Source organism: Triplophysa dalaica, chromosome 1 (assembly GCF_015846415.1).
Source record: "Triplophysa dalaica isolate WHDGS20190420 chromosome 1, ASM1584641v1, whole genome shotgun sequence".
Taxonomy (NCBI): Eukaryota; Metazoa; Chordata; class Actinopteri; order Cypriniformes; family Nemacheilidae; genus Triplophysa; species Triplophysa dalaica.
In genome coordinates, this window is record NC_079542.1 from 4,090,795 (window position 1) to 4,114,310 (window position 23,516).

General features: G+C 38.5%; 1 protein-coding gene across 8 annotated transcripts in view; it reads right to left on the reverse strand.

Moving 5' to 3' along the window:
* Positions 1-23,516, reverse strand: part of myo9aa (myosin IXAa) — a 98,035-nt gene that overhangs the window by 74,128 nt on the left and 391 nt on the right. For all 8 annotated transcript variants that reach the window (XM_056759499.1, XM_056759425.1, XM_056759278.1 and 5 more), the window contains exon 2: positions 5,521-6,438. In XM_056759499.1, the coding sequence (XP_056615477.1) occupies positions 5,521-6,363 (843 nt within the window). In that variant the 5' untranslated portion in view covers positions 6,364-6,438. The remainder of the gene's footprint in view (positions 1-5,520; positions 6,439-23,516) is intronic.

The window sequence follows — 23,516 nt, forward strand, 5'->3', positions numbered from 1 at the left end:
GCCTTAAAAAGATGCCGGACATGATACGAAAAGTATGCACGAGGTAAGTGAAACTGAGTCATATGGCTGTGTTTTGTTGGAAACTATGTGCTTTTGTTCTGCCCCCTACTCCAATCCCCCCCGCGCGTCGTATGTTTTCGAAAATAATCGTACAGCTGTATCTGTCTTTTATAAATGTGATTAAACTAAAGACGGATATTTGAAGGTTCCGATACTATTCTGTATGTACTCAAGATTAACATGAGATATGCAGAAGCTGCATATTTTTAAGCGCCGATGCAGACGTCAGCCGATTAGATCGCCTTATGCATATAACCTAGTCCACCGGAAAACAATATGATTGGCTGTCGTCACTATGATGATCGAGTCGATCCACGCTTCAGAAACGAAATCCGTCAAGCATTGACGCTGACGAATAAAACGCATGCAAAAATTTCGGACTGTATGTGCAAAGATCTTTATCCCCTATTCATAGTATTCCCACTGCACCTTTGATCCTGAGTCAATCCTTTGGGTAATCAATTGTAATTGTGGTGTAATTTGAAGTTCATCTGTTGAATAATCTAAAAACAGCTTGAATTTATAAGAGAATATACACTCCAGAGACAAACTGTCAATTTAATATAACGCCATTTGATTATGCCAAATGACTTTATCAGACAGGGAAAGGCCTTTGGATTAATGTTGACACCACCATGGATGTTACACACCAAGCTAAATCCTTCATCGGCTGATGTTCAAAATGTAATTTTCTTAAGTATGTGCAGGAGGATGAAAACAGCAGTCTCGATGTACAGTAAATCCCTCGTTCTGTGTGCCCCACCCATTGCTAGCATTAATTCACAATAATCCCAGTAGTGCATTAGGACTAATAACAAATTCACATGCGCACGTATACACACAAACACACTTTCACATGCATACACAAGCATACATACAAACATACACAGCACACAACACAAACATACGCACACAAAAACACAAATGCAAATATTCACATGCACACATACTTAAACATATACACACAAACATGACCACACATGAATAAATAAACGAACAAACACTAACAAACACGAGCGCACACACACATTCCAAATCCGATCCGCACACACATATATGCACATGCACACAACACACAAGCATACATACAGACACATTACCAATCCCATGTAAACATACTCAGGCATACATATTATCACATGCACACACACACACATCCCACTAAAACTCACATTTGCACCAAAGTTAACAAAATGCTGAATGTAGTTCTAAACTTGCTGGACAACCTTGACTTTGGATCTCCCTCATGAAACACAAATATGTGCATGAGTTGTTAAACTAAACTCAATACAACAAAAGAACGATACTGCCAATTTATGGAGAAATTCCTTCGGTTTCATAAATGAGGCCTACTGAAGGTTAAAATTATGAAGAATCCATTTAGTTGCCTTCAAAACACATAAATACCAATACCAAAATACATACCAAAAAAAATAACACAAAGTACATGCAAGATGACAAGAATCCTAACAAACTGTCTCATCAGTGACAATGAAATATAGCCTTGACCAAAAATACCAACAGCCCACAAAGCCTAAGCACTGAATCAATAGCTCTTTCAATATCACAGCAGGTTTGTTGGATGAATAATCCTCAGTACACATTAGCCTACTCATAACAGCAACTCCTAACTATAAAAGCTACTGCTCTGGCCGAACGCCAGCGCGTGATGAGCCATTGAAACGGATATTCTCACTCGAGCAGAAATGTTAAGCTTTAGAGAGGATTATAACTTCATACAATAGCCTGCTAAAGAAGAACAAATTGCTGTACGCCATCAGGATACAGTTCATTTCCCACTTTAATGTGGCTGTAGAGTTCATCCTGAACCTACGTTATGGTCCTTTAATACCAGCCCAAGTCACATGCTTTAGCAAAAAGGTTTATCATCTTACACAAACTTGATCTTAAATCTGTGATCAATGCACCGTTTAACATCTTCAATGCCATAAAAAGAACCTTTTTTTGTCTAAATGGTTCCATAAAAAACCTTTCTGTTTCCCAAAATATTCTTGTGGTGAAAAAAGGATATGATTATGAAAATGTAAGAAAGAGATGGTTCTTTGAAGAACCGTTGACTGAACGGTTCTTTCTGGAAACAAAAATTCTTCTTCTATGGCATCGCTGTGAGGAACCTTTTAAGCACCTTTATTTTTAAGAGTGTATTGATGATAATGACGGAGAAAAAAATGTAGGACTTGATTTGATCCATTAGGAATTGTGAATGTTAAGGGAAAAAGTAAATGGATTTAAGATTTTTAACTTTTATATTACAAACAGCATTAAAGGAACGGTTCACCCAGAAATGTCATTATTTACTCACCTTCGAGTTGTTCCAAATCTGTATACATTTCTTTGTTCTGATGAACACAGAGAAAGATATTTGGAAGAATGCTTGTAACTAACAGTTCTTGGTCACAATTGACTACCATTGTAGGATAAATGCTTTATAAATTTCTTTTTTCTGTTGAACACAAAAGAAGGTAGTTTTCCTACTATGGTAGTCAATGGAGGCCAAGGGTGAGTAAATGAAGACAGAATTTAAATTTTGAGACGAACTGTCCCTTTAACTTGCTTGCACTTAAAGATCTCACTCTGCAAACAATTAAAGAGAGTTCTGTCCACTCAAGAGCCATTCAAGTGGACCACATGGCCCGACATTAACCCATTTAATATAAGCACTAGCCTTTTGGTGAGTCTGTGGGTGACAATAAAAAAATGATTCTGAGTCAACTACTTGAATCCAATTATTATTTTAATTATTTTTAAGTCATAAATAAATCATTTGGAAAAGCTTATGTTTTGAAGGTTAAACAATCGACGCAAAGGTACACAACATTCTATCCTCCAAAGACTTATTTGCATTTGTGTCGAATGAAATCCAAGCTTGTGTAGAGGCTGACATTAAACGTTAATCTCACGATTGACAATACAATGCAATGTAACCGAATAATGCACGCCTGTGAGCAAATTTACATTAATACATTTCTTTCATTTATTTATTATAAATTCTACATTAAATGCACCTTCTACTAATTTATATTATTTAAAAGATTTGTTGTGATATTTTAACATGAATACATTCATATTGCTGTTACTATAAAATCAGCATTTTATAAAACCAATAAATTACAAGAGGCCATCTATGATTTTATCTCGAATGTCTTATTTTTGGTGCATATGTAAAAAGAACAAAAGACAGTCATACGGCAACAAAGTGGACTTAATGGCATCGCTGGAATGTAAAAAAACAGCCTTAAACTCACTCTCTCTTTGTTTGAGACACTGTGTCAACAGTGTATCGCATGAATAGCCGTGGATCTTTCTAAAATATTATTCTTCACGGGATTATGATGGTAACAGAGCAAAAGAAACTTCTGAAAGCAAACAAAGAAAGAGGATGATACAGCGCGATAAATCAGATTACTGAAAGTATGATGAGCATTTCAAACGGTCACCTAGTGCTCCTGTAGTTTGTGTAAAGAGTAGGGCTGAGTATAAAATATGGATTTTAATCGATCTTCAATTTAATGAAACAATATTGATTTGGGAAATCCCCGAATCCATTCTTAATGCATGTGCTTTACTTCTAGGAAGGGAATATCTGTATTTCGCCTCTCGTCCTGAAGATGTCACCATCAATGGCATTGATATTTATGGGCCCGTTTTGAATGTAAAAATCTGTTTTAACATGTTTCATCTTGTTATGAATTTAACTGTCAAAAATGTTGGTTACTTGTTTGGTTACCCAAAGTAAAAATTGCAAATTCCAAACAAAATTGTGTGTGCTCTGTTATTGTAAATGTGTATTTTACTAATATAGCTGAGTAGAAGGGGTACCAGAATATATTTAAATATGGATTCCATGTCTGCAAAACTTGCCTTTTAATCTTAGTACTGATAACTAGCCAATATTGAATCAAATCGAAATCTAAATTGAATCGAATCAAACCATATAAATAAGAATAGAATCAAATCGCCAATTTGGTCACAAAACCCAGCCCTAGTAAAGAGTGCAAAGATCACGGTTGAATCTCCTGGAAACACACATAATGTGTTCGCACTGCAAATCACTTTGAGGAAAGAGCGTATGCAAACCCTGCCATAGATGTAGCCAAGAGTTTATTTTTTATTTGAAAAGTAGGACTAATCTAGCCCATGTGATAGAAAGCAACAAGTCTAAACTGCATGTATTTACAAAGTCAAGTAAAATGCAACATTTTCAGTGACAAGTTTCTGTCATTGAAAGCGACAATCTGGAAGTGGAAAACAATCCGATGTATGATGTACAAGTAACGTGGGATTTTTGCAGCAAGCACTAGTAAATATAGCCACAACAGGAATGGACAGTCATATTAAAGACGTTTCATTTAAAAAGATGCCAATGAAAACAAAGCTGTGTACCACCATAAAGCCCTTCTGACATTAAAATATAAATAAAACAGTTTGTGGCTTTAAGCATGAATATGTGAGCCTTAAGCATATCTTTAAACCAGTGTGCTTCAAAACATTATCAAAACTCACTTTGCTCAAAACTTAGCCTCTTACACCAGTTTAGAGCAATGAATTCATTCTGTACATCAGTTTCCAGTCGAATCCAAGGATGTGGAGAAAGCTTAATGCTACTGAATGTTTTAAAAAAAGTCGGAGCAACAAAGAATTATGTTTTAAGGGGAAATTACGTCAACGCATCGAACACTGCTACATATTTCAAGGCACCTCGATGATGTTTAAGGGTTGTATACATTTCATAACCTATGATTTGAACATTTTTGGCCACTATGTAAAGACATGTTTTTAAAGTTTTGTCCACATAATGGCCAACATCATGCTACTAGAACCAATCCAGACAAAGACGAAACATGGCACTTTGGCAATATTCGCATCCCTTTTAGGTGCTGTGAGTATTTTTTGGAGGATTTATAGAAAGAAATGTCTTCAGATGTTTATAAAGACTTCACATTATGAAGCATTATGTTTTTATTACCTCAGAATGAGCTATTTCTATCTACATACACCACGGGTTCCCTTACATGGAATTCGCCATTTTGTTTCTACAGTAGACCTAAACGGTAAAAAATCTCCACATTGCTCCTTTAAAACAGTCCTTACACTTTTCAAATAAACCTCATTTGAACTCCAACAGCACAACGCTTCTATTCAACAAAGCCAAACTGTACTTTTCTAGCATCTGAATTAATATGGACATAAGCTTTGACGGGAAGACTAACTTCGGGGAATTCACAGAATCTATAAAAAAACGCTTTCGTACCAACTTTTGATCATCTATCATCAATAATTCATATAAACAAAGTGTTCAATTGAGTTCAATTGGCTATAAGCTCAAGCGTCATGGGTTCGATTCCCAGGAAACACGCATGCAAAATGTATATCTTGGATGCACTGTAAGTCCCTTAAGATAAAAGCATCTGCATAAATGTAAATGAAACCAGGTCTCACCTCCAGGACCGGTCCAGCACCCAAAATGATCTGCTCCACACCGCTAGCGAACCCCTTCTGACTTAGCGCCGTGAGATGATGGATGAGAAAGTTGGTGCTCTGAGTCTTGCCCGAGCCGCTTTCCCCTGAAATAACAATGCATTGATTCCGCTTGCGCTGCAGCATAGCGTGGTAAGCCACGTCGGCCACCGCGTAAATGTGTGGCTCCAGCTTTCCCAGCTGGTGATTATCGTACATCTTGACATATTTGGGGTTATAAATGGGCAAGAACTTAAAGGGATTGATGACTATGAGGATGCTGCCCACGTAGGTGTAGATCTTCTCCTGCTTGAAGCGACTGCGCAGGTTGTCCAGCAGGGTCTTCTCGTTGAGATCCGGAAGGTTACAAAGATCGTCGTAGTCCTTCGGCAAGGGCTGTGGCAGGAAGCCTCGCTCCATCATGCACCGTCGCTCCTCCGTGACCTGCAACCACATCAGCAGGCTGCCGTAGTGGATGGAGCCGTCGAGGTTCTTCTCCCGCAGCAGAAAGCGGTAGTCCTCGCCGCTGAAGCGGTTCTCCAGGGCCATGCGGGGCCATAGCATCATGCGCTGGACGGGACTGTCGGTAGGGTTGAGGATCCATTCTTCTCCACCGAACTCTTTCACCTCTGCCAGGACGTAGCATTGTGTCCGATCCAGCCGCAGTCGGTCGATGACCTGCTCGATGACCTCCGCAGCTGAGGTGATCTTACGGGCGGTGACGGGGCAGTAGATGGTACCCTCTGCGATGACCCCTGGGTAGATCCGCAGGGTGAACTCGGAGTCCTCGAAGCGTCGTCTCCCGCCAACATCATGAACATTCATATTGGAGCAGAAGTTTCCATTAGTACTCACTGCACATCCTTCAAAGGGGCCGGTCGCTGCTTCAAGACATCACAACTGAAAGAGAAACAAAGAGTGAGAAAGACTGAGAAAGAGAGAAAATAAAAATTTGTGAACAACCAAGTCATCTAGACTAGAGAACAAGGAGGACAATCAAAATAATATAATTCTAATACAGTATGTATTTTATGCATTTTCAAATCAAATGGCATATCTTTTTAACATAAATTACAAAAGTTTATGAAACATTTCTCCATGGAGGTTTAGAAATATAGTGTGGCACAGGTTCAAGTTCAAGCATATTTAAAAACAACCATGTTTGACCAAAGTGCTTCACAATGTCAAAAGGCAATCAGACGCAAACACAATATATATTGTTATAAAAATACAATATGCATTCGAGACGCCATGGAGGTTTACGATATAATGTCTGGTTGATCCTATTGGTCGAGCTGCCAACATGTGACTTGCATTGATAATGTTTCAATGTTTAGTTTTTTCCTGCTTTAAAAAGTCCCCCCTTGGGTTTCACATTCTCAATTCCCTTTTTAATCGTATGTAGAAATCTAGTTGTATTTTTCAGTCACAAACCCGTCTAATTTTCCTTAATTTTTGTTCTTTAATTGTATTGTGCTCTTTGTAATATTGTTACTGAAAATTGTTAATCCTATGGAAATAGATCATCAGTTAATTTCAGTCTAGTTTAAAAAAAAATCTAAATATTATGATACTATTTTGTTGTAAATAAAGTAATGTGTATTGATTTGAATATATTTTAATAATCTACAAAGTATATTTCTTTTAGGTTTTGATGCCTGATTTCATTCATCATAAAATCATTATTACCATAAAAAAAAAACTACTTCTATCACTGTGTAAATACAGATATTTTTTATCGATATTGTTGCAATTTCTCATTTAAGCAATAGTGATTTATATAGCAACCACTGCTTAATGCATAATGTTTTATGTGTCTACAAAATAGTGCAAATCAACAGTTAGTTAAACCATTAGCTGTAGTTTGTAAGCAATTAAAAGTGACTGATTTAAGAGTTTCTATCCAGAAGGGACAGATTCACCACATACTGGGTCACTATCTGTTCTCAACAGAGCACAGAACTCCAGTCCGCTGCCAAAATAACCAGCTGCCACCTTTTCCAACAGACACACAATAACACGATTCACAACCGTCCACTTAATAATGCCCGAATAGTCTCCAAGGGTTACCATTCATCACGAATGCACTGTGTACATAGAAAACGAAATCGCTCAATTACTTGATTGCTTTAAACGTTACATAAATGTCAACATAAAACATCCAATAACACTATAAAGATTCAGCAATAAACAGTATAATTTACTTAAAATAATACCCATAGACCTGAAGCTTGGCATCTTCACACAGTCTCGTGCATTATTTGAGCTGAGGGCACAGGCTATCTCTGAAACAACAACTCAAACACTAATAGACTTGGATGTTTCCACAGAGCGGTGTGTATTTATTTGTGCTTGTGAGGTCAATGTGCCTCTGTCTACTTCTGCCGTCTCTCAGCAGGAGCCAATGAACCCCGGCGTTGTGAGACTGAGATCTGGACGTCAGCCAGCGCTCTCAGGTGCTCAGACAGGTCTCACTGAAGCCTCTGTTCACATCTCTACACTACAGTAATGGTATTCATATCATCCACACGTGAGTCTACATATGACATTGAATGATGCTGGATGGGTGGGTTACGATCAGAAGTCAAGTCTTGATAACAAACTTCAAAATTCAAAGAAATACTTTACAAGGTTACTATATAATCTAACTATAAAATATTAAAGCTACAATATGTCATTTTTCCTCTATTGCCATCTCTGTTTGAAAGATAAACTTGCAAAGTACTTTATGTACTAACCCTTATGTGTGTTGAAGCAAAGATATTAATAAATAACAAGATGCGCCAACGCCAATACAATGAATGGCATGGAATGCATATCTCAATATGGCCGCTCCCCAGTAATAAGAGCCAATCGTCAATCAGTACAGACTGACGATTCTCTGGGGAGGGGCTTTTGTGAAGACGATGCGACCTGGAAAAAGGTGAATTTCATATTAACAAGATGCGCCACTGCTATTACAATGAATGGCAAGGAATGCAACCCTCAATATGGCCGCTCTAGCAAAGGAAGTCCCGCCTCCCAGTAATACAAGCCAATCGTCAATCAGTACAGACTGACGATTCTCTGGGGATGGGCTCTAGTGAAGATGATGCGACCTGGAAAAAGGTGCAATTTAAGCTTAGCAAACCATGGTTATGATGCAGTTCATGTCATGTTTAATTATTGATCGGAAACATAATGTCTTATTGTGATTTTTGCCAGGAATTTAAGAAATCTATGCCTTTCCCTATTCAAATAGAAATGACTTTGGACTTGCTGTAAAATAAATATTAAATATAATCTGTAAACTAAGGCTTCCGCTATAAAAAATTTGGATAAAATTATCAATGGCACACAAGTGCCTTACTCACTCAGAAGGGCTCTAGATGTGGAATTTCGAAAGGTAGATTGGAAACTGTTCTTCAAAGCAGTTTCGATAACGCGGGCAAACTGAATAATAAATATCAACGCCATTTTCCCTTCTTATCCGAGACGACACTTTGTGTTCGTCCCTTTCAGCAATGCTTTTCACAGTGCAAAATTACATTTAGAACGCATTTTACCTGCCGCATATAGGTGCACAGAGGCATTGCAAACATGGCCGCCAAATGGCACGACCTACATAAACAGACTTTAGTTGAAGCCTAAGATGCATGTATCGTTTCACTAACTTCGCATTTAGCTGCTGTCCTTCTGAAACCTTATATCTCCATCGTTTGTTCCCATAAATCCTTATTATTTGTCACCCTACACTGTATGTACTGTATGGTTTTGCAAATATCTAACCAATTAAAAGTTCTCAAAAATGCTTGTTAACTATGACAACATGTACTCATTGAAAAAGTACAGCCTTTTTTGCATTTCCATAAAAACAGTGAGTTTGGATAAACATAGTTTCAAAAGGACAGCGAAAACAAGTAAACACAAATTAATCACTTCTTTTGAAGTATACAAAATGGTAATAAATCCACAAAAAATATGGTTAACATACCTTTACCAAAGCAAAACCATGTTTAAATAAATATAAGGTATGGAACAACTGTTTTTTAAATTCCAACCTAATTATCGAGTGTAAAATCAAGTTCCCAAACATGTATCTATTTATCTTCCTGTTTAACATGCAAAAGAACATGTGTTGCGAAAGGGAACAGTAAAATTAGTATTTTTACGTTATCGTCAAAGAAATTAACACCAGAGATTGTAATGGTTAAATAACAGATCAACCTGCTAAATGTTTAAACCTGTATTTTACTTTGGTTTCCTTCTTACAACACAACACAAAGTGGCATGACTGCACACCCAAACCCACTGACAACAAGCACCTCGGTTGAAGGCCAACCCCGATTGCGTAAGGGCCATAAGGAGAGTATTAGAGGCGCACTTCACTGAGCTCTCAAAGGATTTGGGGACCTCACAGCGGAGCAGATGGTCAGCACACTACTTAAAGGATAGCAGATTTAAAGGATGATTCTGCACCTCGGTCCATGTTTACTTTATCAGCTGCGTAGACACAAGAAAGCATTTCACAAGCATGAACTGGTCTAAAAGTAACCACATATCCAAAAAAATTCCCAGAAGCCAGAATGACTTTTTTTCCATCCAAACACGGGTTGGGCGACATAGCAGACGTAACAAACATTTCAAGGGCTGTCAATGTTAGCGAAGATGTTCCTGATAACAGTTGTTTAGTATCAGCAGTGCATTCTTGAACTTGATGGCTGGATACTGGAACGTTCTCGCCATCAAGAGTGCGAATCTCTCCCAGGAATTTGCATGCCTTTGTTAACAAATTATCTTTATGGCGAGAGACAGTGAGGGCTTTCTGCAGCATGTCCTTGTGGATGCATGTGAAGTGATGTAATTGTTACAGACAAGCGGACGAATGTGGCTGGAGGTTTACGAGCTGAAAGAGTAACCGTTGAAATACACGCAGATCAGAAAAAAAATTATGTCCCAATAAGGTTCCACTTAACATGAACTGACAATGAACAAAACTTTATTTTGTGAGAATTCACTAATAGACTTGCCAAATCAGACGCTGTAGGTGTTGGCATTAGTTAACGCACAATGAACTAACATAAGTGAACCATAAACATTTATACTTAAGGGATAGTTTACCCAAAAATTTAACATTTTCTCTCGTTATTTTAAACAACCTGCACTTTCTTCACAAAAGACCAGACAAAGGTGCTGTCCATTTACTTCTGTTGTATGGACACCAAACCAATGGAAGTCAATAAGCACTGCCGTTGCTCCTTTATCGACATTTTTCAAAATATCTTCTTTTGTTTTCTGAAATGACACGGAAATGAAATGATTAAATGATTCCAAAACTTCATTTGTAGGTGAACTATCTATCCCTTTAACAAACATCACCAAAGTCCAAGGAATGCTGTAAATATTTGTATATTGGCTAAAAAAATGAGACTTTATGGTCAAGTGTTACCCTTTAATTTTTATTAAATATATTATTTTTGGGGTGAAATATGAACTGGACACTTGCGTATACACGCACATTTACACATTCACATAAATAAAATAACCCCCACCCCAAAATCAAACATCCAGATACAATATGATAATGAGTATTGAAGGTATTTTTTGTCCTAAACCACTAAGGTTTTCTTTAGGTTAAACCTAATGTCTAGGGGTTCTTCTGGCAGAAAATAAGACACTTCTGTGATCTCACAAACAGAAAAATGTGTTCAGATTCCACGTGGGCCATAATTACTCCCTAAAGTCCTGCGCTGTGTACTGAACCCAGAGGAAACTCCAAACCCCCTGCGTTCACCTCATATGCTGGACACTTGTATATAGAGCTCAATTCAAACACCACTGCCACGTCTATGACCCTGCGAGCGAGTCCGATGCACAAGAGTCAATCAGTTAAATGGAGCCTGTGTTCCTAAACCCAATGCCTGTTGTTCAATTCTGCATAACCATATGAGCATATGACCTGAGAACCAGCCAATCACCATATCGACTGAATTATGTATTAAATTGAAACAGGGATTAAGGGTGGATGGAAGACTTCGACATACAAGTGTATTTTCCGCCGCTTTACAAGTGGTCGGGAGTCGCTGTAAAGAGTCCATAACGCTTTGAGAACAGGAAAGAGGAAATCACACTTTTAAATACAAACAAAAACATCACCTTCAAAAACACGCAGAGGCCAAACATCCATAATCTCACTCATAATGTTCACTGCCTCTGGGCCTGGCTTTATTATTGCTGGTAATAAGCAAAGATATACGGTTGCAATACAAACACATTTCAAAGCGAAGGAAGAGGACTGTTCCGTAGGACCGCTGCCAAGGCACAAGGGGAAAATGCTGAATGTCAAGTGGGGGAAACCATGCATTACTTTGGACAAACTCTTACCCAACATCCGAGACATGTACAACCTCAAAACTGGCCAAATTAAGCTTCTCTGAGGGACGGTTCACCTAAAACCTAAGATCGAACAGCACTGGCCCACATTTACTTCTATTGTATGGACAATGCAAGTGAATGGGGTCTGGTTAACAACATCTATCAAAATATCTTATTTTGCGTTCTGCGGAAGAAAGTAAGTCATACATGTTTGATGATTTTACATGTTGAGCGATGATTTTACGGTCAGTATCTGCCAATTGCATAAATAGAAATTATAATGTTGACGTTGCTAGCACCATGCATTGGGTGAAACGTCCCCTGCAATGGTGAATGCAGAGCTGAAAAATTCGATCAGCCATGCAAGAGTTGTTTAAATAAAGAAGCAGTCTTTGTAGGCAGTGGGGCCCAGGCTGTCTTGGAGATAAAGCAGGACTACAGGATGAGATAATTACACAGATAATAAGCTGTTAGCAGCTGGTCTTTTGATTTATGACGGGGTAGAGGGGTAACAGAGGCCTGGGGGGCATACCGGTTCAGGCACCAACTTGCCCCGTGGACAACCCCCCCCCACCCATCACAAATGTCTGCATAATTACAAGCCAGACCTGCTTCAAACAGTCACACTGTTAGAGATGGGAGCTCTACCGGCCCACGGCTATAAACCCATGCCTACAGCTACAGACACCACGAGGAGCGACAATGACCTTGTAAAGACGCTTTTTTTTTTTACCGCGCCTACTCCGTTCACTTCATATCAGCCCAATGAGGCGCAGTGTTGTGAACAGTCCAAACAGTGTTTCCAAGAACTCATCACTTAATGATCTTGTTTGAGCATTTATGATCTAAAACGGCATGACTGTGTTCGAGTTCACTCGCCATTACAATGTTTTTCTTGTCTGCCAAATGAAACAGAAACATAAGTAATGAAGAACCGATTTATTGTGCATTTGGGTGAATCGTTTAACATAATACTGCATACAACAGCTAGAGTAGAGATATGAAGCAGACCTAAAGTGCTTAGCTTGTCACGTGATGACGTCACTGATCTTTTTAGCATGTGACAGCATCTGCCGACATTTAGCAACTTTTCGGGAAGGTTTAGCTACTTTTCATTGAAAAAAGTTGGCAACACTGGTAAGGCACTGAAGAGTTGCAGTACAAGAGCTAATAGGAGCTGTGTTTGGTGAATATTGATTGGTTTACATCCAAATACAATTCAATTTCTTAAAATTAAATTAACGAGGCGTCTAACTTGGAAAATGTTATACTGTACTGTAAACTGTACTGTGCTGTTTATACTTTACATAGCGAGAATAAAAATAATGTTTATACCGTATAACTTAAGAATTGTCGTTTCCCAATAATATGTAGAGTGTTTGCTTAAGCCACTTAAAAGTACAGTAGGCCTACACGTGCCGGACCATCTCCGCCTCATTTTAAGCCAGGAAAAACCCTGTAATCATGATTATTTTGGCCAATATTAAGATCCCAATTATTTAACATTCAACTCATTAACTTTTAAAACAACAAAGAAAAATAAAAAAAACTTGGCTTTTAAACTGTGAATTCAACTGAAAAATAAATGTTAATAAATAGCACACCTGAACTACTGTAAAGGGGTGCGCATACCTTTAAGGTGTCTGTTTTTGTGGGAAAAGTTAGTTTGGACTTCTAGCATCATTATGACAAGAGCATAACGTAACCTTCACCTTTATATTTAAGAGATGACAGTAAAAAAGCAATAACTACAGATTGCAGTTTAAAACACAGCAGTTTCGCCTCGTATTCATCAGATATTCAGTGTATTCTTTTCAAGATACTGAAAATAAGACAATAACAAACGCGGCAAAATTTTGTTTTGCTAATCCCAGTACAAGAAACACATGTTGTTACATCCAGCTCGATTAACCCAGACGAGACCATTGGCCTCAAGTGACTGAGCCAGCTGTTCTGATTAACATCCAAATGAACACAAAGAACAGAACTGTGACCTGCCTACAGGACTCGTGTTCATGAGGTCTCGATAAAGATATTTCCGCAGGCCTCTGGGCAGCCGATCATTCATTAAGAAGAACAAGGTTTCCTGATCAGGAAATGAAAGACTCGCGTTCTACATGCTTTTTATTTCTGAACCAAAATATGTAACCTTCAATATCAGGGGATAAATCTCTATTGAGTGTTGAGGACGAGATGGGTTTACTTTAAAAGCTGTTTTAGATGACAAGAAGATCATTTTAAAGCAATCTACTGTATATGCAAAGCAGTATAGTATCATTTTAAGCACAAAAGAGCAAGACTCGCCGTCGAGAGATTCCTGTGAGTGTACTGTCCCTTTAAGAACTCAGCACATTGTTATAGCGGGAGTGTAATCCTACTCCATGCGGACTAGTGTCAAATCTGTTGGAGAGGATGACACTAAACCGACTGTTCAAAGCACAGACAGACAATGCCTCCTCTCTCTCTCTCGTTCTCTCTCTCTCCATTTCCTGTGTTGGCTTGTGACATTTCACTCTACAGACCTTATCTATAATAGCCACTCTTCAGAGTTAGCAGCCAAAACAACAGGCCTGTTTAAAAAGAGAGATTGCCTCCCTGTTTCCACCCCTGCATCACAGCAGCACGTCTGTGTGTCACACTTTTCGTGTTGCCGTTTCCTGCTCGCTCGACCCTCTCTTCACTATCTCTCTCTCTCTCTTCCTCACTGGACACACGAGGAGTATGATGGAAACTTTTATTTATCTTGAAAAAGACAGAAGAAAGCAGTGCTGATTCACAATATCTTCTATGTTAAAGTATATACTTCACTGATGATTGTACTTTTGAGTATATTTTAACTATGTCCGTACATCAGACAATTATTTCTTGATTCCATAGACACCTTTGTTACACTGTTTTAGCCTAATAACTATCTAATTTTTTACAATTACTTATTTGTCTCTTTTATCGGATCATTATTATTATTAAAAAAAAATCCTAATACTGTCTACCAAATTGTTCGCACCAAAGTTATTTTCGTTTACTAAAATTAAAACTTTGAAAACACTTATGTTCATTAACATCAAATAAAATATGCACCTTAAAATGATTGAAAAACTTAAACTAAATGAAAATTGAACTGTTGCCTCAAAAATAAACTGAAATAAGCACTTTAATTAATATAACAAACTAAATCAAAAATGAATTAATCTTATTTAGCAATATAAAAATAAATCATAAAATGACAAAAGCATATAAGAAAATTTTTAAATCTTTAACCTTAAAAAATCAAATCTAATTGAAACTATTAATAAAACTAAAATGATAATAAGCCAGTCCTTGCATCTAAAAGCGTGTACTGTGACACCATGTACTAACTGAGATGAAGCGTGTACTTCTTCACCGATAAATGAATACATTTCATATTGTATGTGAGGGTGCAGCATGCATACTTCCCGACATCCATCATTTTTTTACTATCATGTGACACGTGTGTTCGTTCACACATAGACCACTTCGGATGACGTTAACAACGCTGGTCCAACGCTGCTCCAGAAGAAGTTCCTGCTTCAGTTTCTTAACACTACACAAACGTTTAAACAAAATACAACCAACAGAACATTTCTAACCAAATCTAAATGAAACCTAGCTTTTCTGTAGCTCAGTGGTAAGAGCATTGCATTATCAACGCAAGGTTGTGGGTTCAATCCCTGGGGATTGCAAATACCCATGTAAAATGTATAGGATAAAGCAATGCAAGTCGCTTTGGATAAAAGCGTCTGTCAAATGCCTAAATGTAAATGTAAACCAAAAGTGCATCATTGCTTACATCTTGCGAAGTGGTCTATAACAGGGGTTCACAACCTTTTTGATTACAAGGCCCCCCAATGTATTCAACAATAGTCAAAGTCCCACTCACAAAACCTCAAAATTTCTACCCCCAAAAATATGAGTTTAATATTAACCAGAAAAATGTTCATTAACTATAAAAATGTCCAAATAAGGAATATCTTTTTTTATGTAGTTCAATCAATGCTAATTTTGTCTCACTTTAAAATATTGGTTAATCTTGAGGCCCCCCTGGAAGTCAGCTGGGGCCACCTTGTTGGTCCCGGCACCCCATTGAGAACCACTGGTCTACAACACACTAACACAACAAACATGAAACTTCAGAAATTTCGGACACATGGAGTGCATTTCTACTGAAGATGCACTATTTCTTATCTTCCATACTTTGAAGGGCAGCTGGTGTGTGAACCGAGACACAACGCAGCCTAGAACAGATAAAGTGAGGAACATGGGAACATAAAAAGAGTTCAGCATCTGTCTCCAGTCATTCAGCAGCCTATCAAGGAGTTACAGACAGCACGGCTGAGAGAATGAGATCATTCCACACTGTGACATCACATCCTGGCACATATCGAGCCCCAGGATTTGCAAAGCAAACGCTCCGACGGGCCTAAGGTACGCTCAGACCATTACAAACCGCTATAAAAAGCTTCTAGAGTGGAATATACCTGACCCTGTTCTCTAGCATATGCTGCTCTTCAAAGATTTTCAGGAGAAGAAGAGGGGAATTTCCATCTACTATACAACACATAGCTTGATTCCATCACTTCTATGTTGTTTAGGGGAACTGAAGGCACAATAAAACACAGTTTCATCACAGTTGGGACTCAAACACAGAAATATTTGTGGTTAGACTGGAAGCGAAATCGACCGTACAAGAACATGAGTGCAGAGCTCACAAAACATCCAAAACTCTTTGGCACGAGAGAGCTAGAGATATACAATGATTAAAAACTTTTCGGGAGAAACAACACACCCAGTCTTCCAAACAACATCTGGACATATTCCTACGAACATTGTGCAAAAAAACAAATGTATTTTATTAAAAATAAACTACTAGGCAGACTAAAGTTTGATCCATCAGATCAGATAAAGGTCATACCTAAAATGTATATCTTAATTGTGTTACATTGTTTTGTGAATTTACCTGATAATACCAGAGTTGCTTCTTTCATAAAACCTTTCTATTTATTTGAAATCCTCTTATTGTGTTAGCTTACTGCTAGACATCCACAGTCAAACATTTTCCTGAAATCCTATAGACCATATGGAAAATGTATAACCTCTTAGTGTTTTCAGCAGCAGAATATCTAAACTGAAGCACAGATATGACTATTAATCACTAAGATCCCCCGGGAGCACAAAGAGATCCAGGTATGCATCATCATTATTGATCAGCCTATGAATCATAAATGTGCATTTGAGTAAACAGTAAGCAAAGCGCATTTAGACAGTCCAGTGAGCTGGGTAATAGACATATAGCAAACTCTGTGACTATCAATCGTGTTTGTGTAAAAGTGAATCAGTGAATCGGTATCAGGAACATAAAAGGGAGGTTTGTATAGTAATTTGTTAAAGACTCACCCATGAGTTTAGACAGAAAGCTATAAATCTTACTCTGATCTCATACTTCAGAAAAGCATCGTGATTTCATTACAGAAGGTCCACATGCACGATTGTCTTACTGGTAGATGCATCAGCTGTAATCCAATCTACACAAAAGAGCAGCATTCAGTCCACATTCACCATGCATCGTTGTGCTTTTGCAATACAATCATTTACAAATTCATCTTTAGAAATTTGTATGCAGAAAAGCAACAAAGTCAAAAGAACATGTGCATATTTTCTGCTGAAGTTCGTAAAATATGACTGTTTAAATCCAACAGCTGTACACATGGAAAGGAAAGCTGGCTGCATGTGACCCATCCATGAGTCTGAAGTCGGATCTGTTAATCGATGGCAGTTCCAAATACAGACATATTGTCTGGCTTGAACTGCACTGCAGTACTACTATACTGGTTTTGCTGACCTTGGCCCGAATGCACGCCCAGGCCCGACACAGCCATCCAAAGCTTGGCTCGGGTTCAGGCCCACGTCACCATCCTCTATGTAATAAAAAAGGACCCTGGGGTTGGAGGCAACCCCTCTCACAACACGTAAATAATCACAGACCCGCCTGAATGACACAACCGCAGCTCACGTTTACCCAGCATTCCGAGCTAAAACAGGACATGCATGAGTAACGCTAAATGCTGACAGGTGCATGCACAGCACGTGTGTATATGCACTGACATGCAGGTCTTTAGGTAAGGGTTTACTGCAGGAGAGAGCCACTGCGTGCTCGGACTAAAACCATGGTGCACTTTTATTGCAATGCTGGCTCAAACGTGTTTAAAAAATTAATATATCTCTGCTTATCTTTATGTAATCTGTCCAGCAAAATCCTCCTCAGTAAACCGGCCGCGGATGAACATGATCTGAAATTTGGCAAGTTAAGACATTGGCAACACAAATCTTAGCAGAAGCTTTACTGGCATTTCATGTTTATCGAGCTGAAAACACGCCAAGATAACTGTATTTATATTTCAAGTTCATGAAGAAAAACAGCTTGAGCGAAAACTAATATAAAAATGTGATTGCAGGGCTCCAGACTATAAGAATATTTCGTGTCATGACATATGATTTGACTCAAATTACAAAAAATTTAAGAAATAGCTGAAAAAAAATAATAAAATGTATGTGCAATACAACATTATAAATGTTTGTCTTCTGCTCGTTTTGTCTCTTAACTCACAAACCTGTTGACACGAAATCCCTAAAATGCACAGTAAAAAAGTTAAACTTTATACATTAGCTGAAACAGTCCGACAACAAATGAAAGGTGGAGGCCAAGTACGTTAGCAGTACTGCCCATCATTGTCTCTATGGCAACGGTCTGTTTCCTGTCCTCTCTACGGCTCCCACTCCTGGGACAAAGAACCCAACATGGGCGGAACGGGAAGTGTGACTCAGGGCCATAACAAAAACATAAAATGATAGTGTTCATATTGACTACACCGCACCTCTCGCACACAGAACTATTACTTGGACACATTGAAATAACTGAGCAAACCAGGACCTTCTCTAAACTAGAGTTATGCACGATAGTTTGTCATTTATCATGTTTAACTGTGACTCTTGCAATAAGTAGAGAGAAATCACCTTGCCTACGTTATACTGCATGAACAGATTATAAAGATTTTCTGATCATCCTGAAAGTTATACAGAGTGGGATGTTAGACCAATGACTTTCACTGTTGGTGGAGCTAGTGTAAAGCAACATGTCACCTGAGTGAAGGTACAATAACAACATTTAAAGCCAGCATGAAACCAAAGTTACGATGGTGTTAGTTCAATATATTCTATATATCTGAGTGAAATGGCTTCTGAAATGTTGAAAAAAGTAGGGTGGGACTTTATTTCATCTTTTGGGAATTGGAAGCCTGTCATTGGGCAGTCAAAATAGTCCCATTCAGGAGTAAATCATTCATAAACACTGCAATATTCCATAAAAAAAACATGGTAAATTTCAATTATAAGCGACAGCTTGGTTGGTTTCTATTTCTGTCATGATATTAAATCTCATCTGTCCAAAGTGCTGCTCAGTACATCAAATATGCGATGAGATGCAAGTATTCTGCTTCATGTGCGTAGGCCAGCCAAAAAAATACTTTAATTTCTGAAAATGTCACGTCACATCTACACAGGACATGATGTAAGTTGCTTGACACATAATTTCCTCTTTAGGGATGTCTTCTTTCAGAACTAGCTGCTAGACCCGGCCGATCACAGCCTGAGGACAACAACAGACTAGAGGACACGAGGAGACCAACAGTCATGTTGTCTGCCAGAGGAACAAACAGACAGTTGGAATTCATTCATATGAACCACAAAGATGAAACTGCAAATAAATGTGTGCAAAGGTAGCAAAGGGGGGTAATAAGACATACAATAATCTTCCGTACTATTTAATCAAACTGTGATGAATATCAGAATTGAAGAAAGCCAAGTTATTATGGTGACTACAAACTTTACTAGAAAAAACACCTTAAATATACTTATTAACTAATGGACAATGTTAGGATGTAGAGGAAGGCAGACTATAAATGAGGTGGGCTGATTTGTGCTCGATTTCAAACAACCTCTATTCTTTCCACACCCTGAAAACAAATCTTTATGCATTCCTCTGAGATTGCATGCGTCTGATAGGGTCAACAGAACCACAGTACAACAAACAAAAATAATCTTATGCAAGTGACATATTACTCATAACTTCACACCTACGACAGATTGTTTTCAATCTCATCGTTCATGTTTCTTAACAAATTTACCTTTCTTAAATACAGTAAAAACTGAACTTCCTAGCTTGCCGTATGAAACTGGTCTCGGCGGAGCGCATGTTAAGACTGTGTCCAAGATCTGAGACAAGATAAGCCACAGATAAATCTCTTTGTCCCTTCAAACAGACGCCAGTTTCCGACATTTTTCTGCAGCCCCTGCGAGGACCTCACGTCAAACAGCGCGGGAGAGAGACTGCACAGAGCAGCGCTCCTGACGGCCAGACCAAAGACTGACCACTTAACGCAAATACGTCAGGTGTGGTCTCTTCATATGTGATAAGAAGGTCAAGCGAGCCCACTTTCCCACATCGTCTTGTAATTTTAGTGAAGTGGCCCAGTTTTACAGTTCTGCGCCCTCGCTCGAGCCCCTAGACTACAAAAAGTGGCTTGAATGTCAACACCTGCTCTGGTGCTGCACATTTGTCAAGAAGAGTAGACAGGTACCTACTTACCTACTTAGGCTAGCAAGGACATACAAACAAAAAACTCAATAATTATTTATCATTACAAATAAGGTTAAATAGCTGCCTAGACAAGCAACACTGTTTATTTTTTTTAACAGTTTTCAAATAACTAACTTGTCATATCTTGAGACCACGCTTTAAAAGAGACCTATGTGGGCCTTTAAGCAAGCATCTGAAGCACCCTAGCTACCAACAGGCGATAGACGGTACCCCAGCATTGTGGTACCTAAATCTGCACAGGCAAAGCCAGTCCTTAAATTTACTTTGAGTGACCGGTTGCATTTGCAACTTAAATTGTAAGCATGCAATATTCTGCTTAAATTTCAATTTTCCTGGTCGTCATTCAATCCATGGCGTTCCAGCGGCGGTCAGAAACATTAACAGCTTGTCCACGAGATCGGTCCTGAGGGATAACAGAGGCACGATGCAGACGCTCATCACCAGCACAGACAGATGAAAAGCTAATGATACTAATGGATGTAGCTGCTCTATTATTAAACTGAAGATTTATAACTCGAGAGGACGTAGACAAACTCTTCTGCAATGACACAAAACAGAAAATCCCCAAATAACCAACGCAGGCCAGGTAAAGACATTTTAATAGCCGATGGTCTGTCTTGAAAGGTGCAAAAGCATTTCTGTAAAACTGAGAACAGGTCTTTAATAAGACTTGTAGAATGTAGATTTACGTGTTACTTATAGAAGATAAAATAAATTAAACACAACATAAGAGCTGGCCCATGTTGGTCCTGATCAAAAATGTCGCATTTTGCATCTCTGATTTATTTCTTTGTCTTCCTTTTAAAGCCGTGCCAGCTTCAATAGCTAAAGTTGTAAAAGATTAAATCTCAATGTAGAAAATGCTGTAAAAACTACAAGACTACAGTACATTTGGATTCGTTTGGAAAACGTTTCGACAGTATCAACCTAATAAAACAAGTTCCACTCCGATTTGGCATAAGCAAAAAATGTGCATTTTATGATGAACAACCATTGTGTCTACTCATGTATGTTCATCACCAAACAATCATTTCTTCTTAAAATTTTCAGCATTTTGTGATTAGGTAAAACAATCCAAATCAATTGTTTTACTGAAATAACACAAGGCTTTGAGGTCCAAAATAATAGTAAATTGCATGCGTAAATAAATGTGTCCAAAAAGAGTGATTGCTTTAGATAGCTGGAGGATTATTTGGCTAGTAGCAAACAAAATGTCTGTTATACTGAATATCATTGTAAAGAGTTAACCAAACTAATGCACAATTCTTTACATAAACTAACCAAAAAATAAGAAAATAGACACCACAATTCAGACAAACGGTAGAAGTAATAACTACTGCTGGTTTCAGTTATTTACAGCCCCGCCATACGACCCATTCACCCCCCCGTCAGCTGTCAGACTCTGTTTACAAAAGTCCGCAATTTGTCTCAGTTACATAGCCAACTGTCTGCAGCGGAGCTAAAATCTTCTACTTCATATTTCAGAGATAAAATGACAGTTTAGCAGGTTGAGACATCTCTGTTATGCCACCCTGAGAAGTTCAGACCGTACAGCTTGCAAAAACTATTTCACTGTAACAACAACCATATAATCCGGTCAGATTGTAAAATTTGCTTTAAATTTCACTGCTTCCAATGGGCATATCCTCCTATTCCTAGGTATCCTAGATACAAAAACGACACATCCTACAGAGTATACTAAACATCTCCAGAGTCGATCTGTGTTCTAACTCAGCCCTGCGTTCTCTTCCAGGCTAAATGATGCAGCAACTATTTCTGATCCATATAAATATTTAATAACAGAGAATTTTAAACCTGCAAAAAACTGCACATAGTGAACAGCCGAATGTGAGCCATCTCTAGGATTGAACACTTTCTACAAAAAGTAACCGAAACAAAAATACCACAGTTATCACAACTGCTACAACTCGGTATTACCCTCCAATTGTCATAAAAATCAAACATGCGCATGCAGGAGCCTCATGCATGCACGATGCACCCCCTGATTCCCTTTGAGGATTTTAGACAGTTTTTTGGGTGTCAGATGACCAGAAGACCAGTTGTTAGAGTAAAGTCTAGAGTAAAGACCCAATCTCTCATGCCACCCTAACAGCTGAGACGGACACTTTGCATTCCCAAGATCACCTGTGCTCCTCTGCCGATAATACACACCGCTATCTCGCCTCTAGACAAGACTCCGAAGCCTGAAATACTATCTTTGATCGACACAAAAATGAGAGAAATGTGTCCCACTTAACCTCTTGTACAGTGATGCGTTTGAACGCTTGGTAAAAAAAGTGTCATTACAAACAACAAGTCTAGGAAGGTGCATTGCAAGCAAACATTGGAAAGAACAACAAAAGAAATGCATTTACTGTAAGAAAAGGAACAAGGTCTCAAAAGTATTACGTCTCTAAGCTTTATAGTCTAGTTAATGCAATGTGCTGCTTTTCTAATGACATTGCTAGTAACTTGATGGAGAATTAACTCTCAATATGCCAATCACTGCCTGGGACAACAAGTTTGTCAAAATTGGCTCAAGCAAGTTACGCCAATTCTCAGAAAAGCTTTAGTACAATTTGTTTAAAGATGGCACTTTGTTCTCTAATGCAATGACAGTTACACACTTCAACAGGGACTTAAGTGTGGACCAAGATGACACTGAGCTCATTCTGACCGGGTCCGGATGACTGTGCACATTTGGCCCACGATGACTGCAGAACCAGAACTGAGCCCTCAATAATACATGCACACCCTCATCGTCAACTCCACCCTGGACATCTGTCACGCAGACACACTTAAATGTATTTATTCAGCCTGTCTGAAACGTTAGCTTCTTCCTTCAAACTACATGACAATTATTGACACCAGACCATAAGACACATGACAATATAGTGCTGCACGTATCACCGTAAATAAACATAAACCAACTTTCATGTCTGGCTGCAGAGAA